The sequence below is a fragment of the Tetrao urogallus genome (genome assembly GCF_951394365.1).
Source record: "Tetrao urogallus genome assembly, chromosome: 1".
Classification (NCBI taxonomy): domain Eukaryota; kingdom Metazoa; phylum Chordata; class Aves; order Galliformes; family Phasianidae; genus Tetrao; species Tetrao urogallus.
The window spans coordinates 189513726-189534780 of NC_136813.1; the positions used below are offsets into that span (position 1 = coordinate 189513726).

Below are 21055 nucleotides of genomic sequence, written 5' to 3' on the forward strand. Positions count from 1 at the left end.
AAATGCTGTGCTTTAGCCTGAAACATGTTTAAAAAGACAGATTATGCATCAACTGTAGTCAGTGACAATCAGCACATCTAAGAGAAGGCAACATAAACATTAAGATGCTATTGCTTTTGAATTCAGGTGAAGTTTACTTTCTTTAACTACGCTAAAATGATTGTATTGTCTCTCTACTGACAGCCAGCATGAGCTGCAGTAACCTCCGTGTGCAGCAGTTTGTGAGTGCGACTGAGCAGTATACAAACTGACACCATCATGGCTGTAAAATCCCACTTTGATTTTTCAGTTCACCAAAATCAGTGCAAGTTTATACCATTTTTTTTAAGGATATCCTTTTCAGCTACAAAAAATATAAGGTCTGATGTTAAAGGGTGATAAATTAATGGCTAGATCTCATTAAAATTGAGATGGATTTCACTTGCAATTCTGAGGCTGCCTAAAAAATCCCAGTTCAAGCTCTCTGGACAAGGAAGGGTGGGCGATTTTAACCTCAACTTTGGTCTTCAGAATGCATTAATATATATTCGTGTTGCAATCATACTGCAAATATTTACATTTACACACACTGAAAAAACAATACTACAATATGCCTTGCAATTTATTCTTGCTCATCTGAATATGTAAAAACTTGTGTTAAAATTAAAACTATTGCACGCAGGAATGGTAAAAATCTATCAATTCTTTTTAAAACAGCAAAAGAAAAGAGATATCCCTGACAGATTACAGAAGAGCTATCACCTTCAGCAATATTGTGATTTAAAATATTCAGAACAGAAAGAAAGCCTCTCTAATGCATGTGTTAAAGTTTCCCATGCAAAACCAAATGTATCCTTGTTTCATATTTAATTTGCAATAGGATACCCAGCAGCTGAGCTATGAGAGCTTTCCTGGCTGCTGACTAACTGCCTGCTGAGATGGGCTCCACGCATAGGTAACACTCCATTGAAGACCAAATCCTTAGAGCTACATCTCAGTTCCCTTGAAAGCTAATCTGAACACACTGGACTCGAAAGGAAATGAAAAGTGAGTTTCTCTCCCTTCCTATGGCACCAGCACTTCCTGTGTTTTAGCGATTGGTCAAGAACTATTATTTCCTCCACGCTATTCCCAATTGTGACTGTCAGACATCATTAACGTTGTCTGCATGCAAGCACAAACAGTTTTGTTAAATATGCCAGGAACAAAAGTTCCCCATCCCCAGAAACTTGGAGAATATTAAGATTCAAGTATGCTATACCTGAATGAACATGCTGCTCTAAACATTTAGAAATGCAAAGTTCATTTGCTGAGATGAGTATCCACAAAAATCTATGCAAGATAAGGGGTATTAAAATTATTCACTCTCCAATTCAGAATGGATTATTTGGCCAATCTGTTAAGCCGTACCTCTCAGACACACAGAATCAGTACCATCCTCCTCCCCTCAGGGAAAAGAGCTCATAACGTTTGAAGAAAAATATGCTTCATCCCAACTGTAAGAATACACATGAAACGCAGAGTCTTCCTTGAACACAACTCTTTGGAATGGGAAAGCAGCAGACATCAACAGCATGAATGCAGAGGGCAAACAAGTTCACCAAAGAAAATAAATTAAGTTGAATGCTGCAGATTGTAAAGTGGCCAGAATAAAGGCCATTTAAGTTATTGGGCTGTTTTAAATATATACACACAGGCTTGAACTTAAATTTATCTCTCCATATAAAATATCACCTCTGGCAGCGTGGAGTCATCACTTATAACCATGATTGAAACATTAATCTAAACCAAGTCAGAGAAATTTGTGACTTATTGTGTTACCACCTGAAGACCCTATGTTTTCCAGCCTTGGGCTAAATACAAGCCAAATCCAGCCCTGCTCAAGTTTGACACTGCTTTTCAAAAACACAGGTATGCTACAGTAGCTTTTACTTACCTGGTCCAAACAATATGCATTTATATATAATATGCAAATAGAATCACATTTAACCCAGTCACGCAATACACAGCTGTTCAAAGCAACAAAATCCAAACTAAAGAAACCCATAAAAATGCTCTCTTGTCAAATCATCAGAAAGACATTAATGTATCTAAAGACTGCAATAAAAATAAACAAAAAACAAGAATAATTCTACGAAAAACACTCTTTACAGATTATCTTTAATTATCCAGTGTCTTGCTGTATGAACCAGGGTCACGTCTCCAGCTGCCTTCTAATTTCAACTCTCCATGTTATCCAACTTTAAATTTCTCAGGCTCTTGCAGAATGAAGTGGAGCTGCCTACACACAGAAATGAGTTATCCTTTCCTAATGACTTACCCACTCACTAATATTCTCTTTGGTGGAGAGTTGGAGAAAACAGGATCACATACTCAAAGGTGAAGACTTGAAGAAGGCACTGAAGTTAAGTGCTGTACGGTAAAGTTATAATGCTTATCTGTGTGTGGCAAAAGACAAATAATTCAAATGAGCTTTCTTAGTCATAATTTTAAAAATTAGAAGGCAGAGTTCCATGGTCTTAACCTGGACTCTACCACATACTTGTCTGCAGAAGCTTGTAATGAATCATTCACCTGATTGATGCAAGGGAGATACAGGTCCCGTAATCCACGCGTGATCTTTGTCTAGACAACGGCTTGTTCTGATGCTAAGATCAAGGTTAGGCTCAGCTAGACTTGAAAACAGCATCTAAACAAAGTACAGTGTCTACTCTTGAATAGCTTCGAGCGGGGATAGTTTCACAAGACAAAAGAAACATTTCAGACACTTCAAAAGTGTCTAAAACTGAGACGAGTTATTTTGCAAGCACCTAATCTGGAGAATAGTTATTTGGAACAATTACCAGGACAGCTCCTGAACTCCAGGTGTGAATCCAGCCCCACGTCCATGCAAATACCACAGCTGTTAATCACCAGCACAAGAATGTGGACATTACTGGGGAAACTTAGGACAATGTTTCATGAAACCAGAGACATGTGAGGTTTTAACACCTAAACTCAACATCTTCTATTTCTATGTCCTTCCCGATACAGCACAAAATTAAGGCTTGCTTGGGTTCTGAACAGTTTCCCTGCAAGCTAGGTGCAGATACCAGGGCAGGAGGTAACAATCAGATCTGTGGCTGTGGGACCAGCAACTAAGATAATTTTAATTTTGCTTCTCAAAGGCCACTTGTCAGTATTCACTGGCTAACATTTTCATTACATTAAAAAATCAAAGAGGAAAAAAAAAAACAACCTACGTTTCACAATATGAAAGACAGGAAAGGCTCCTACATGGAGAAAAAGCAGTGAAAAATAATAGAAGTTACGAGGTCGGCCCTTAAAATTGGAATATTACTCCTCCCTTTCAGTCTGCTTCAAACAGCAGATAAACTTTCCATTTCTCACCCTCTCCCCTGCAGTCACCAAACTTCTCTGCGTAGTAAGGAAAGTCTGAAAGGCTTGAGAACACTAACACACAGCTATCAGATGATAACCTAATTTGAAACTTATGTTTCCAAAGGTGCATAGGTGTCTGATGATCCAGATGAAATAAAACCCTCAAGAATAGTAGCAGTAGACAGTGCAGGAAGCAACATGGGCTGCAAACAAAGTCACATACTGTCAGAAAAGGGAAAAAACTGATCTGACGTGACAAGTCAAGACAAGTGACAGAAGTTTTGCTGAAAAGGGATCACTAGGAAATTAAAATCATGACAGCATTTCTGTTCAAAACACACAAGACAATAGAATCCTTTTATCATAAAGTCCCATTTTCTCCTCCAGCTTTGTTATAGCCAAACTTGCAATTTGCACATCATAACGCAATGAAAGAACCCATGACTTTCATTCCAATTCAGTGTAAACAATTCGCTGTAAAAGACTGGCTTCTAAGAAGCAACTTCTGCGTTGTGCAGTTCTTATTTTGAATCCTTAAGAAATCACTAACAACTTGTAAGCTATCTAAACAGGTCCCCCCTCCCCCCCCCAAAAAAAGATAACAAAAAAAAAAAACACAGAAAAATCTTCTGGCTCTGCAGGGGTGATATTTCCTTGGAGAAAAGTCATGTTAGCTGTATTTCATTTGCTGTATGCGGCAAGTAAAACTCCGATAGCTCAGGAAATCAAACAAAATGCATTTTCACAATAATGATTTTTTACTGTTAGCATTACTAACTTCTTGTTACTACTTCACAAATATTGGACTCAGCTTCTTTATAAAACTTGTTCTCTAATTTTTCTTTTTATGCACAGTGAGGTTCCAGGTTGGTTTATCTGCTTTCAAGGATAGAACGTAAACGTATAAGAAAAGACAAAATAAAGCCACAAAAATCCTCACAAGCTAAGGACGAAAATCTGCCATTTCCCCTCCAAAAACAATGCAAATGGTTTTAATTCAGCTCCTCACTTCCAGCAGCCACTCTCCTTGCGAAAACAGTTGAAGATTATTTTTTTTTCCCCGAAGACATGAATGATTAAGGAAAGCAAGGTACTAAACCCCACAGAATTTGAAATAGTGTATGCCTCTGTCTACATAGTAGATAGATCCTAGCGATGTCATCAGGCTTCTGCCATGGTTAAAGTTTTACTGTGGTGCTTATTACATTGATTTTTTTTCCCCTCAAATGCTGCAAATTAACTGAAGCTCTTCGGTGAAAACCTATTTAGCTTCACATTTTAAGCCTATAAAAAAATCTTCCTCGTTAAATCCTTTCTTGCAGTATTTCACTGGAAATTATGCTTTAGATTATGATACTACTGCTCAAGAAAAGGTAAAGATACAGCTGTCTTCCCAATTACAGCTTTATCAGCATGCATTCTATAAAAGAGTTATTCTGCTGTCTAATGGCAAAATTTAAACCAGGCACATTTTCTGTATACTTTTTGTTCCCGTCTCCTATTTTCCTTTTTCTTTGAAACCTGCCTCTCCTATTGGCTCTTTCCCAACGCCTTTCTCCTGCCTGCATCTCAAGCTTGGCTGCCTTTCTCATTTTGGCTGTTTTTTTTCCTGTTGCTTCTTCCTTGCTATCCTGATGCATACACGAAGGCTCATTCACACAAAAGCAATCAGCGTCTAACACTTCGCACAGCACCTGGCCGGCTAAAGGAAGCTTGCAAATGCTCAGCAGCCAGGAGCAAAGTGCTCACAGCCTAGCTGGGGTTTAACTCTTCAAACTGGTTGACTACACAGTACCTGTTTGTTGATGGGTGGTGGTTTCCTAGCCAAATATACTGGAAAAGCTCTGCTGAAAAGATCATTGCTGCTTTTAAACCACCAGTGCAGCTGTTAGAACAGAGAAGAGTTAGTCTGTGCAATTAAAGTAGATCGGGGAAAGGCAGAAAGGCTTAAAAACAGCAACAGAGACCTGTGTTATCAAAATGGCGAAGTTGATATCCCTGTATTCTTTTTAAAGCCCATTGCATGCTAATTTAGAAAGAGGTATTGCCTTTGTTTAACCCTTGAAGAAACCAGAGACTGAAATTAGGCTGTTCTGAGATCCTTGCTACATTCAGTTCTGGACCACGGCCAAAAAAAAGCACTGCAAGACTGAGGGGCCAGTGACAGTTTTAAAATCTGATATATCCAGCCACCAGAGCTACACACTAATGCTTTATGCCACTGTGATGCTTAATGCTTACACAGTTACAGGTCTAGCACCAGGAGGTCCCAGACATCAGATGCAAAAATGTTAATTTTCATCACCAACTTTGCTTCATCCCACTCGTTCTCATCAATTCAAAGGGGATTTTTACCAACCAACATTACGTGAACAACTGGAGATGTTCTGTAATTGGACAGCCAGGTTTCAATGTTACCAGGTGGCTGCAAGCACTAGGCTCTGGTGGGTAATGGGTTCCAATATCACATCAACAGCAAAGAGGGGGGAAAAAGCAGGACTGTTAAGGAGATCAACAATTTTATGCTTTGATCTGCTGGGGAAAGAAAATGCTTTGACAGAAAAGGTTATAAATAAATCTGAATTTGTACATCATGCCAAGAACTGATCCTGATTCCAATGACCAGAAATACAATGCACTGCACTAGTGCAGAATGAAAGACCACAAAACATAATTCCCAGTACAAATTACATTTGTTTTCATATGATCTCCAAGGAAAACGAGTTGAACCTCTATGAGTGGGAAGCAAAGAGATATGAAGCAGATGACAGAAAAAGAAAGCAAGGATTAAAAAGATTGTTTAACTCCCTAGAAACCACCCACTTCTCCCTGAAAAACACCTCAAACATTGGGAAGAGACTCCTGTTCCTTCCCTCATATCCTTCTGATATACCCCAATACAATCACAAGGCAAGAGAGCAATTAAGGTCTAATGTGAATTATCACAACAAGCACAAAAGCAACGTGTTTTCTTTAGCCTCCCAGCCACAGAAGCAGGGAAGGACAAACCCAGAAAGAGAAAGATGAGAAAGTGGTTATTTAAAGAAATATATATTATTAAAAATCCGGCAATGCATCAAATACAGGTAGAAGTTGTTTCCAGGAAGCTTAAAATTAAGGTTACCGTTGCACACGTAGCAGATACACTTGGCTTTGTTTAGTTAATGGAGAATGATATGTGTTCTGAGAACGTCAGGAGCCAGGGCTTCACACAGTATCACAGAATAAATGTAATAATGATTATTATTAGCTATGGAAAAGTAGCTGGGCTTTCTCAATTGGCCTAGTTTCAACTCAGTACTGTTTTGCTTCAAATGAAATCAATAAATTCTATGAAGTTGATGTATTATTGCAAAACTATGTTCTTCTACATTAAAGAGCAAGAAATAAAGCATGACCATCATGTTTTGCAACTAATTTATTTTTTCCTCCTTCTTTAATCTGTCTTACAAGTTTACCATGACATTTTACTGACAACAGTGCTAAAATAACTCCAAAAAAACACAAAAAGGAGACTAATTAAAAATAGGGAGACAGTGAACATCGTGATACATTGGCATAAAATTATTCCTTCAGCGGCCTTTGTAAAAATACTGCTAAAAACCAGCATTTGCTATGGCAATACTGAATCAGATTGTTTTACAAAACATGTAATTTCATATGCAGATCCTTGCAGTGCCAGCTTTCGGATGAGCACCAGATCATTTACTTAGTGCAACCTACTGAAATGAGGCACTTCCAGTTTTAGTCAAGAAAGTGCTAGGTGCTTTCTTGGAACAGAACTTCTAGCCCTGAACTGATACAAATTACAGATGGTGCTGTCATCCCCTTCCCCCTCAACTTCAGAAATCATTCAGAGCGCTGTTTCAGCATTTCTCACTATTAAGTGTATACATGAAGGAAAAGGTTTTGCTCAGGCTGGACAGAACTTTGCCAAAAACTCGATAACAGCACAGCGATAACTCAGATATCTTAAAAACTGCTGGGTAGACTGTGTACTGCAAATACGAAAGCACCAGTTCTAGAGGAGTGGAAATCAGCAGCCAGCAAACACACATGGAGCATTGAGAAGGAGGTTAGCAGCACCTACTGGTCACGGTGAATACTGAACACTGACTTTTATCTCAATGAACAATTAAAAAAAAATCTTTTTACTGCTCAAGCACTGATCTGGAATTACCTATGAAGTCACGCTGAACTAGAGATAATACTTTTAATTGGATCAGCTGATAAAATTAAAAGATACCACTTCACCTAATAAACTTTTATTCCTTCCTTCAGACCATCAGTCACATCACTGTTAACTGTATCAGCACCAGAAATATCTCAATCACTAGCAGTAAGTAAATATTCATCGCATGAGCTGAGCTCAGGGCTTCAGTACCAAATGGGATGTAGCTATTTTTCCTATTTTATGGGACTGAAAGATTCACATTGCACATCACAACACACACGAAGCCTTCCTTTGTTACTGGCTAATTATTACACATTCAAAGCAAGTCAAGTATTGTGAACTGCCTAACATTAGCCATCAGTTTTGTTTAACCTACAAAGATCTGCAAACTATTAAAAGTTTTTGCAACTTTTCAGAATTTCTACAATGCGTTTCTCAAACCTGCAAAAGTAAACCTTCTTCTTTCAGTGCAACAAAACACCTACGGCAGTCTCTTGATCTACCTTCTCCCCTTAAAGAACAAAACAAAACCCGAACAAAAACACATTGAGCACAAAATTGCAAATAGTATTTTCAGCAAACATTTCCTCAAAATTAAAACCTTCTCAATTCTAAGTATTTTAACTCAGCTATAAAAAAACCCTATATTCAGCTGTCATATTTAATGCTCGCTTTAAATTGCTATTTTAAAAAAGTATTCTTTTTTGTGAAGTTGTGTCTATGGGTCCTCTGATACACTAGCCTCAGGCGTTAGAAGTTTTCCTGGTTCTCATCCAACTTTGGAAATAATATCTTCTTGCTTCGGGTGTTAAAAGGATTCATACATTATTTATAAGGACTGCTAAAATCTAACTCCTGGATCTAACTCGCAAGAGAGAGAGTATAAAAAGTTACATACAAGAAAAAAAGTACAACTGTCCTCGTTTCAATTTTTACTCCCTTTTTACAAGTCACGTAGAGCCAGACTGAGTCTGTAATTCTCTCACCTCTCCCTCCCCTACGTTCTGACGTTCTTCCCCAGATGCTTTGAGCTCTTTAGGATTTGATCTTTCCTGCGTGTTTTTCAAGTTTGACTTTCCAAGTAAAAAAACCCAAAAGGCAGTGCTGTCGGGAGCCTGTTACACATCAAAGGAGTGGGACTGCTCTGACAGAATGGTGTTTGTTTACCTCCTGAAAAAAATCAGACTCGAGAGTATCAAGAAAGTAGCCAAACAGCACAGCCAAAATCCCTTTTCACTTTCCAGAGTCGTCTTCTATGCTTTCCTCTTATTGATGCTGTTCTAATATCCATACACATTATTTACATTTTGCCTTTTCTTTCCAGCTCAAGAGTTCATTGCTAGGTTTTGAACGATACTTTCAACAACTTTCATAAGGAAGAGCTACCAGTATCTTCTTATCAATTGAAGAAAATGTTTCTGCACTGAACAACGTTTTCACTTCCCAGGTTATATGAAGGTAAGAGATTTTATAGACCAAAAGCACTTTAGTAACTACTTACTCTATGCAATTAAAGACAGTAGAGAAGTCAAGTCCACAAAGTGTCAGGAAACACTTGCCACCTTGAGCAAGCCTTCCAGTTGTTACTGGAAATAGAACATTTTTCTGGACAACTGCACACACTGCAAGCACTGTATCTGACATTCATTCACAAGCAGATAGCTGTTTCCAACTGCAGTTTCTCTTAAACAAACTGAAGCACACAGAAACGCTACCTGAATACCCCATAAGAAAGACTGAAGATATACTTACTGCTATACTTTACTACTGTTTTCTAATCATTGAAAAATCGCCCCATCCAACGTTTATAGCAGCACAGTAATGGATTTCACCTTACTGGGAAGGCAACATCATTTATTCGTTGTTACACTAGGCAGAATTTCTGTATGTATTTCAGCCTTTGAGATCTAACTTCTTCAAAAAGAATGAGAGAGACAACAGAGCACGATTCTGTCCTCTCCAGAATTTTAAATGAAATAAATATTTGGGGAATTGTGTTATTTTGTTTCACTCTTTCAGGGAAGTATAATCCTCTTTGTCTGGCATTTTTGCAAACCACAAACTTATTCGTGTTTTTTTCCTCGCAAAGCATACACGCAGGACGTTCACTGTTTGAAGAGAAATTTAGATGAGGTTACATTTCTTAAACATTTACCTTATTAGCTAGCAATCAAATTTCATGTAGCTAAAAAAAAAAAAAAGGAAAACAACAATCTTCCCTTTTTCAATGCCACTGTTAAAATCATTGGGTTAACTGCAGCTTGCTGCATTTCTACAGTTGGTTTCACTGTTCAGCAAGCCTCAGCCCCTGCCTCTGTGCAACTTTCATACAGGAAAGGAGAGCACTTGGAATAGCAATGATAAAATACCAGAAATGCCAGCCAATGTCAGTAAAGAAAATTAGAAGCAAGCACTGTGCCTTTAAACAGATCTTATTTTAAATCAGACTTCACTAGAAGATGACTTCAGGTTGGCTTTTTTTTTTTTTTTTTTTTTTCCTTTTTCTTCTTTTTTTTTCCCTGTTCCATTCACTCAACAGAAGTACCCAGCACCAGGTGCTGAGAATGCTGTGCCAGACTCACTACCCCTCCTTCTGCCTTCACCAAATTTACAACCTCTTGCACTACGTACAGCAGAGGAAGGCTTTCACATACGAGGTACAGTAAAGAATATTTCTTGTCATCCTAGAACTTAAGCATGTTATAAAAATGTGTGTTGACGTAGCACATTTTGATACCAGATTATCTCTGAAGCAAGTAAATAATAGTGAAAAACTAGCTTCTGCCACAGCACTGTCACCCGTTTTGACACCATGCTTTAATATCACCTTTGCCTGTGTAATTTGCAGTGACTACACAGCACAAGGATGTACACAAATATGCAAACATGCGAGGACCAAAACTGAAAACAAAATGATTAATTTCGCACCTTCTTGAGAAGAAACAATAGGTGGCAGATAGTCTGGGATGTATTCTTTCCTTTCTTCTGCATCTTTACTCCCAGGTTGAGGAAACTGTAGGACATTGTTCTTGCTGACGGGAAATGAAGGGATTTGATGTGCGAAAGTCACAGGTTCAATATTGTGTATATAATCTTCTAGTTCATGTAGATTAACCCCCATGAGCTTAAAGGCATCCCCTACGTCATCCAAAATTGGATCTGTGCGGCCATCTGTAACAAAACAACAACATAACAATGACATTTTTTCAAAAATCCAGGTAAAAAAAAAAAATTATCCTGCAGAGATTACAGTTTGCCTACTCTCAGTACCAGTAATGGAGATTAATGATCCACAGCTCTGTCAGGTTTATCACTCACTGAGCTACAAAAAAGTTCTAAGTTAAGAACATATTTCTATTAAAAAATGTTTTATTTCAATCCCTACCATTTTAAAGAACTGTATGTCAACAGCACAGCAAGGAAAACCGAGGAAGGCTAACAGGCAGCTGTCCCTGGCAACAGAAAATTAACAACACGCACCACTCAAAGCACTCCGATTTCATAAAGTACATTGAAATAAGCAACACAAGCCCTCAATATGCTCAAAGTGTCCCTTTACCAGCACATAACTGACTAGAGATTATTTTTCAATTTAGAAAATTAATAATTCTATTTGTTGAATGAAACTAGTTCATAGGGAACAAAAAAAGAAGATATCTTGTGTATCTCTTGATAACAAAAATTCTTTACTAGTATCTTTCCATCAGATGGAAGCTACAGGCTTCATAAGCTATGAGTCACTATACCTACCAGCTAGATATACCTCCTGGACGAAACACAGTAATATCAACAGTGTTCTGATGATGAGGGAATATTCTAGTCTAGATTTTAGGGACCAATTTCCTATGGCGCAATTCAAGTTAAACTCTGCAGCAAAAACCTTCTTTTTCTTAAAAAAAGTACCATGAAGCCTTACTGGCCAAGCAGTCAGAACCTTGCTTTTACACATTCCCCAGAAGAAGACAGTCTAAGAGACTAGGTACTTCATTCTACACATGTAACTGGGGACAGAGATGTAAATTATACAGCACAAAAGTCCTCCAAGTGCCTCAGTTTCCCTAAGCAGATCAGTTCCTCCAAACACCTCCAGAGGGAGAATGGGGCACCTGGCTTCAGACCTACAGCACTGCTTTGAGTCTCCTAACTCATCATCATTATCAAACAGATGCCTTACACTACATCTATTTTTCTTGTTACTCTATAAAATTATACCACATCATTAACACTATGGCTTATGAAGATATTATAACCCTAAATGATAAGATGCAATTTGGTTGCTAAAGTAATAACGCAAAATCAGCCCACGCTTACAGAAAGAACACAATCGCTATTCTGAACTCAGAATCAGAAGGCTCAGCTCTAGAGAACTGGGTCGGGGCACGGGGGTGGAAAGGATGCTCTTTTGTTCTTTCTCTGAACCTAATCTCCTCTTGATTTATCTTGAATCCAAAGCAGCCGAGCGGGCTGGTTCTCACATCACTGGATGAATTCAAACCCCCAGCCAACTTCTGCCTCCAGGTACGTTTAGGAAATAAGAATTTTGTTCTAGAATTTCTCTTCTCAGTCTTGCGGTGAAGATAAGAGTAATACTCAGATCATGGCTTTGATTCTCAGCTCTGTAACACAGGCCTCTTGTGTGACTGTGGGCAAGGTGCTTGTGTTTTAATTCTCTTGCCTCTTTTGTCTGTATTGAGTGTGAACTCCGTGCGATGAGAACCATCTCTTACTTTCTTTATTTTTATTTATTTATTTAACTTTATATTGTTCGTACAATATTTAGTACAAGTGCCAATTATTTCCCCTGCAGACTCCAGGGATAGATAAATCCAGAGGCTTACACAAATGTAATTAAGGCCATCACAATTCTAGGGCAGTTTTGAGATCCCTATAGTTATTGTGCATTTGATAGAAGTGTTTTACCATTAAAAAATTGAACTTAGTTGACGCAGACAAGAAATTTTGTATGTCATTTTTAGTCACTCTACAGACCATGCAATGCAATACCTTTGAACTCACTGAACCACTTGTTAGGGTCAAGCTACACAGCTAGTTAAAGTGCAAAGCCTGAAGAAAACTCTTTAACAAACCCCAAAGCAGAGCATATTTATTCCTTGGATGCTCTTGAAATTCCTGACTGTGCCGTGCTCAGAGATGACCCATGGGGAGCCTCAGCTCTCATTCCCAAAGCAGACATCACCCAGACTCAAAAGTGTACCAACAGATAAGGACACACTATGCTTAACAAATAATAATTTGTGTTGGAAGGGACCTTTCAGATCATCTAGCTCCAACCCCTGCTGTAGGCAGGGATACCTCTCTCTAGACCAGGTTGCTCAAAGCCCCATCCAGCTTGGTCTTGAACACTTCCAGGGATGGGGCATCCACAACCTTGCTGGGCAACCTGTTCCAGTGTCTCACCACCCTCACAGTAAACAGTTTCTTCCTGATATTTAGTCTAAATCGACCCTTTTCCAGTTGAAAACCATTTGCCCTTGTCCTGCCGCTACATGCGCTCATAGTCCCTCCTCAGCTTTCCTGTAGGCCCCTTCAGGTACTGGAAGGCCAGTACGTTCACACTGCCTTGGAAGGAAAAACGAAACACGCAGCCAGGTTCCCAAGACTGCAAGACACACATCTGTCCCATTCCTGGGGTTGAACAAGGGTCTTTGGAGAGCCCTGCTCCACGAGAGCCTCTTGTCACCTCTACTGACATGCTTAGGGTGTTTTAGACCAGTTTATCTCTGCAATAGGAAAAAGTCTTCTTGTGCTGCAGCTCCTGAAGATGTACTGACATCAGAAGCAAGTGAGAAATGCTAAAAAGGGTTTCTTCCTACAAGTGGTTATTGAGGATATGTGGTGGAGAAGCAATCAGCTATGATGTGAAATGTTTTACGGTGTGAAAATATACCAAATGTTTAAGGTATGTAAATATTTAAGCAATTATGGCATTAAAAAGCAAGCTTAGAAGATGAGCATAATAGATAAACTTAGCTTTTCATTATGAAAAAAAATAAATACAAGGATTATTTTTCCATATCTCTGACCCAAAGAGTTGATGACAAGTCATTGGGCTTGTTCAGAAGTGAAGACTCTGGAACACGTCATTGGGACCTTTCAGTACTCAGAGGGAGCTCACAAGGAGGAGGAGGACCAAGTTTTTTATACAATCTAATTGTGATGACTTTAAACTAAGAAACTGGTAGATTTAGATTAGATGTTAGGAAGAAATTCTTTACTCAGAGGATGGTGAGGCACCAGCACAGCTGCCCAGAAAAGCTGTAGGTGCCCCATCCCTGGAGGTGCTCAGGGCCAGGCTGGATGGGGCTCTGGGCAGCCTGAGCTGGTAGCAGGGCAACCATCCCATGGCAAGGGTTGGAATTGGAGGGGCTTTGAATTCTCTTCCAACTTAAGGCATTCTATGATAAAACTGACTGAAAACTCAAAGCGTTTAAAAGCTGCAACCGTCACAGTGATGAAAGCACTGATCAGTTCACCTTTTCTAGAAACACCACCTCAGTGAGAAAAGCAAGCAAAAAAAAATATTTTGGTTTCAAAACACTTGTTAACTAAAAATACAGCAAAAAATGCTTTAAATGCAATTTCAGGTGATTCATCAAAATTTGAAAACATTTGAGCTTGTGCCTTTATACTTCTAATAGTTTAACATTTCTCTTCCCTATCTTGTTCAATAGAAATTCACTTAAACAGCAGAAGCCAGACACATTAAAGAGAATGCTGACAAACATGCAACTCTCCTGGTGTTTCACAAGAAAAATAAAAGTAATAATTTTATGTATACTGAACTTATTTTGATATTCTTCAGGTATCTGTGCTACCCTCTGTTTAAAAATTCATATGCTGGCACCTTCCAGTAAAATAAGTAATCCAATGTCGCACAGCAAGTGCCAAATTACAGCTGTAGAGGTCTTGGGCTCCAGCCTCACACTGCTGCCTGTATCACAACACTTCAAATAATATCACAGAATCATAGAATTGCTTGAGTCAGAAGGGGCCTCTAAAGGTCACCAAGTCCAACCTTTCTGCAATGATCAGGGACACCTAGAGCTCAGTCAGGTGCTCAGAGTCCTGCCTGACCTTGGATGTGTCCAGGACACATGTTCTCTCGGATTGGGAAGAGAAACAAGACAGCTGAATGCTTCATAAAGCAAGTTACAACTCTCCTGCTGATCTCAAACCAGTGGAGAATATTTCTCCTCACAAGCTGTAAGCTGTACTATCTCCTTGAAAGGCAGTGATGCTCTAAAATTGATAGAGCTATGATAACCAGTAGAGCTAAATTAAGTCCCAAATTCATTTACAATAAAGCTGCAGAAATGGCCACGCACCTTGTTGTGTAAGCGAGTAAAGAGGAACCTGCATGCAGAAGTGGATTAAAAACAAAAGAAAAACAAAAAACCAACAACTGTCCAGTGAGAAGCTGTCCAGAGTCCAACTGCGGCTCCACGTCACCAGCTGACAGATATTCACATTATCCAAAGAGACTGCAGAGCTGGGGAATGTCACTGGGAGAAACTCTCATTCTCTCCTTAAATTTCATTGCCTGATGCACGAACAACCTTTGTTAGTCCTCCCACATCCTTCATCTCCCCTGTCTAGGGCCCAAAGACCATAGGAGTCAGTGAAAAATTAACAAGTACAGAACAGAAAGCTTCTGTTTTCATGCCTTTTTTTTTTTTTTTTTTTTTTTTTTTTTTTTTTTTTTTTTTAAGCAGGGTGCAACTGCAGCTCTGAAAGAAATACACTGAGAAAAAATACTGAGTCACTACCATGCAACGTGTGCAACCTATTATAAATAGCTCAGCATTCACCCTCATGTTTGTAGAGAAGGATTTTCAAGCAGTAAATTATCTGGTCTAGCTCCTCAGCTCTGTCATAGGTTCCCTGAGCTCCAGTAAGTCACACAGCCCTACCATGCACTGAATATGTGCACCTGCATCGAGGAGTTACTCCAGAGTAACTCAAGTACACAACGCATTACCTTCATCCAGCAACCACAGGAACAGCTGGAAGCATGCACAGTGTGTATACACATATGCCTTATTTGAGTGCACTTCATTAGGAAAAAAAGGCTCCTCTTAACATCTTCTTGCTATTTCTGCTAAGTCTGCTCCTTTTCCTGGTAAGTTTACAAACACTGAGCAAAAAAATCAAGTAGCCTTTCTTTATCGCTAGCCAGTAAGAAGTTAATTGGTTTAAAACCATCAAAACTCAGGGTTACCTGGCATCAAGAGGTATGCCTATTGGAACAAAAGTTATAGAATGTAACAGGCCTTGAATAGATGCCGGCCAGAGCATACAGAAAATCAGTGCAGGGAATTAGCTCATTTAAACTGAGCATCCAATCCTAATGCTATAGAGATTACTATTATATACTGATAAGAGCGAAGTTTTAAAAAGTAAAACAAAAATCTACAGTGCAATTTGGGTTGATTCCAGGTTCATTCTCCCCATGGAGGAAAACGCCGGCTCACTGTCAGCATCCCCAAACTCACTTCTGCATCTTGTAAAGCCTTGTGAAAAGTGAGTGCAAAGACACGGCACACAATGGGCAGCTCTCCCCTAAAACAACAAAAATATAGACATCTTGGCCTTCAGAAACAGCACGATGCCACTTGTAGTTCCAGTACCTTAATTACATACTCCAACACTGGTTTTCAAACATTTCAGCACAAAAACATGTGTGAAGCACACTGCATACCAAATAGATTTCCTCTCATGAGCTTTCCACAAACACACACAGCATAACACGGTTTACTTCAACAAACCAACCCTCACTTTCTCCCCTGTAAGTTCACCCTCTCCTCCACCCCAACACAGCATTCTGAAGCATTTCACAGCATCAAACACATCTCAAGTCCGCTTTGCGAATCGTTTTGTCTTCTATTCACTCCCATCAAATAGAGCTACTGCAAATGCAAAGAAACAACAGCAGAAAAGTAATGAAAATCGTGAATGTGGCTCTCCTAATGGGATGTAACAGCTGGAACAAAGATCTAACACAGCTGGGAAAGCCATCATTTTCTTTTGCAACTGAGAAAATATGTGAACGGCAATGACATGCTTTTCAAAGCAATACCACAGTGCCTCAGTTACGTCAGAGTAAATCCACTCAGTTTTGAATACAAAGATTATGTCCCTCCAGCTGACAGCCCTGCTAACTCAACCCCAACTGGTCGGACTGTGAGATAACATGCTGACAATGAAGATGCTACAATTGAAATTTAATTAATTCTACTTATGCAAAACCATGGTGAAATTCAACTCATTAATCCAGAGCTGGGTTTGTACAGCTACTTCTTTTAGGTGCAAAAGGAAACTGTTCTGAAAAATCAGGGGGACATCAGCTGAGCACTGAGGTGCCTTTTCACAAACCTTTTAGAGTAATAAATACAGGTATCATTTTAAGAGAGGTAAATAAGGAAATACCATATTGCTGACATGGAAACAGCACATTCCCTTTCTCCATTGAAGAAAAAAACTAAAAACAAAACAGAGCAGAATTATGATATCTCTTCCTTCTCCATTCACAGAAAAGAAAAAAAGATTTTCTCTCTTCCCCTTTTTAGGGCACCTGAAGTACAGAGGGGTATCTCATTTCTAACTCCCACTGAGTACTTCCAATCCCTTCAGCAAGGAAAGGCACAAGCTGTATGCTCACCACCTCTGCATCTTTTCCTTCCAGACCTACAAACACTGAGTACCTGTGGCAGTGTTAGCCAAGCCTGAAAGGCAGGGCTGGGTATCACTTCTCTTCAGATCACTGCAGATTGCTTTCCTGGGGATCACTGATGCAATAAGAACTTCTGCCCCTTTGGAAGATGGTGGGACCGCAAGCACAGCATTTTCAGGCCACGTCTGCTCCTCTCCTCACAAAGCTGAGCCTCATCTTGTGAGGGTATTTTCTGTCTCCCAGTCTGCAAACATACTTGGGACTGCTCCGACCCAAATGCAACACTTTGTGCTTGATCCTGTTGAACCTTCTCACCTACTTTTAGAGCCTGTTCACATCCCCCTGGATGGCATTTCTCCCTTTTCTGCTGTCAACTGCACCGCTCAGCTTGGTGTCACCTGCAAATTTGCTGAAGATGTGCTTGTGTCACCCTCATTTTGTGGTTCTTAGATCCCCATAAGTTAAGCAGAAGTGCCAGTACAATGTTCAGTTCACAGAGACCCGACCAGCATTGCCATCTGTCATCCTTCCCACACATCCCCTCCTCCAAAGCAGTGCAGCAACCCCAGCCCTGCTCTTAGGGCTCCATAGCTCTGAGACACCTCAGCAAGCCCTCCCACACCCATCAGGACACTGTCACTCTCTGCTTCACGCTCATACCCTGAAGCACAGGCAGCCTTCCTGCCCTGTTCTCATTCCCTGTCACACACCTTGCAGACCCTCCAGCACTCCCAAGCTCTGCAGGGCTATCTGCCTCCCTATAAACATTCCCTGTGGGCTCTGCAGGGACCCAGCCAGCCCCAAGGAACTCACAGCGTCATCCTCTATCCACTACCAGGGCAATATTTGTTGCCCTCTTTCTCAATCGTCCCCACACAGACATACTGCTTTATGCTCACACAGACTCCTGAAGCTCCTTTCTCTCTCCTCCCACTCACACAGATCCCTGTGCTCTCTTTGCATATGCATCCTCTCCCCAAAACCAAAACCCCTATATCCTCTCCTGTACACACACACACACCAATCCTACACAATGCAGACAGAGAAAAGGAGGCAGCAGCCCCATCTCCTTGCTACTTCAAAGCTTAATTACCCCTACATCTACAGTTCTATAGTCCCAACTCCTTGCCCATCTCCCACTAGCCCACAGCCTGACTTCTTCCATCCCCTCACCTCTCAGTTGCCCAAAGACCAACTCCCCAGACACTCAACACGCAGAAGTACCTCACAGGACATCCACCTATTCCCCCAAATTATTGCTTCTATCCTCATAGCTCCCAATACTGCCCTACAGCATTACTCTCCATATCCCACAGCCTCCAAACACAGTTGCCCTTCCTGTGACCCTAAAGTACCACTACTAGCCCTACGGATCTATCACTCTCCTACAGCTTCCCAACCCCCAGCACTGCCCTACAGCCTCCAACCCCACAGCCATCCTTTCTATGCCCCAAAGTACTGTTCCTAGCCCAGCAGTCCCCCAACACTGCCCTATAACCTCTCACCCCACAGCTGCCCTTCTAATGCCCCCAAAGCATTGCCCCTAAAACCTATAGTCCCAAACACTGTCTGAATGCTTTCCTCTCCATGGCTCCTTGCAGCTGCCCCTCCTAAGCACTGCTAAGTACAGCCCCCAGTGCTGTCTTACAGCTTTCCTATTCACAACCCTCAGCACTGCCCCACTTCTTCCAACCCCACAGTCAGCCCTTCTATGACCCAAAGTGTCCCTTCTAGCCCACAGTCCCTAGCACTGCCCCCTACAGCCTTCCACTCTACAGCTGCCCTTTTAATACCTCCAAAGTATTACTCCTACTCCCATACACAAAAACTCTGGCCTACAGTCTTCCTCCTCACATCCCCAAGCACTGCCTCTTGGCCTCCAACTGCACATCTGCTTTTCCTATGCCCCCCAAAGTATTGCTTATACTCCCACAGTCCCAATACTGCCCTAAAACCTTCCTCCTCACATCTCCCAGTGCTAGCTCTCAGCCTCCAACTGCATACCTGCTTTTGTGCCCCCATAAAATTTCTCACACCCTCTTACACCCAAACACCATCCTACAGCTTTCCTCCCCACGGCCTCTTGCACTGCCCCATACCATAGCTGCTCTTCTAAAGCATTGCTCCTTATCCCATAGCCCTCAACACTGCCCTACGGCTTTCCTACTCAGAGCCCTCAGAACAGGCCCACAGCTTCCAGCTCCACAGCTGCCCTTACTGTGATCTCAAAGTACTGTTCCTATCTCTACAGCCCTCAGCACTGCCCTACAGCCTCCAAACTCACAACTGCCCATCCTGTGACCCCAAAGTTTTGCTCCTAATCCTGTGGCCCTCATTACTACCTAACAGTTTCCCATCCCATGGCCCCCATTACTACCTTATAGCCTCCAACCACACATACCCTCTACCTGTGCCCCCAAACAATTACCCCTAGCCCTACAGCTCCCAACACTCCTTATGCTCTGATTTTTATAGCCCCCAGCATTGTCCTATAGCATCCAAACTCACAGCTGCTCTTCCTATGCTCTTAAGCATTGCTCCTACTCTCACACCTCCCAACACCACTGTACAGAATTCCTCCCCACAGCCCCCAGCACTACCCCTGAGCATCCAATCATTCCCCTCTACTCTGCTCTTGTAAGGCCCCATCCAGAGTACTGTGTCCAGTCTGGAGACCCCAGTACAAGAAAGACAAAAAGCTGTTGGAGAGGGTCCAGATGAGAGCCACAAAGATGATCAGGGAATTGGAGCACCTCTCCTACAAAGACAGACTGAGGGAGCTGAGCTTGTTCAGCCTGGAGAAAAGAAGGCTGCAGGGTGACCCCATTGCAGCCTTTCAATACCTAAAGGGAGCCTACAAATAGGAAGGGAACCAACTCTTGGAAAGGGTAGATAACTGCAGGACAAGGGGAAATGGTTTGAAGTTGAGGGAGGGAAGATTTAGGTTGGATGTCAGGGGGAAATTCTTTACTATGAGAGTGGTGAGGTGCTGGAACAGGCTGCCCAGAGAGGCTGTGGATGCCCTGTCCCTAGAAGGGCTCAAGGCCAGATTGGATGGGGCCCTGGGCAGCCTGGTCTGGTTTTAAATGTGGAGGTTGGTGGCCCTGGCTGTGGCGGGGGGTTGGAGATTCACGATCCTTGAGGTCTCTTCCAACCCTCGCCATTCTGTGATTCTGTAATCACACATCTGCCTCTCACATAAGCCTACTGTTACAGCCCCCCACATTGCTTGCCTTCCAATCGCCCTCAGCAGTGTCCCACAGCCTCTAAGCCAAGAGCTGCCCTTTCTACACCCCCAAAGAACTGCTTTAATTCCCACAGCTCCCAACACCCTACAGCCTCTAAACCCAGAGCTGCCTTTCCTGTGACCCCACAGCGCTGCTCCTAGCCCTATAGCCCCCATCATCGCCCTGCGGCCTCCCACTCCACATCCCAACGCCTGCAAAGTATCTCTCCTACACCCGCACGCTCTCACTCACAAAGCTCGCAGTAGCGGTGGCAGCCCCGGCCCAATCCCTGCAGGTACCGCTGCAGCACATCGGTGAGGAGATCGCAGGCCGAAACCTGCACCGAATCCCAGCCCAACGCCTGACAGATCTGCGCCACCGATACCCGCAGCAGCCACCGCGAGTACGTCTCGCACATGCCGGCTGGGCTCGGCTCCGCTTCGCCCGCGCCCGCCCTGGGCCGGGAGGGCCGCGGGAGGCTCACGCAGGGCCCGCCGCCGCCGCCGCCATCTTGGCGCCGCGCTTCGCCCCGCCCAGCGCCAGGCAACGGCGCTCCAACGCCGATCGCATCGAGCGGAGCCGCCGCGGGGACGGAGGGGCGGG

The 21055-nt window shown here is 41.9% G+C and overlaps 1 protein-coding gene across 1 annotated transcript in view; it reads right to left on the reverse strand.

Annotated features, from left to right (window-relative positions):
• TAF3 (TATA-box binding protein associated factor 3) overlaps positions 1-20870 on the reverse strand; it is a gene marked incomplete at both ends in the record, with an annotated part of 111536 nt that extends 90666 nt beyond the window's left edge. The window contains 2 exons of the mRNA XM_079549740.1: positions 10463-10705; positions 20705-20870. Of these exons, the coding sequence (XP_079405866.1) occupies positions 10463-10705; positions 20705-20870 (409 nt within the window). The remainder of the gene's footprint in view (positions 1-10462; positions 10706-20704) is intronic.
• Positions 20871-21055: the final 185 nt, after the last annotated feature.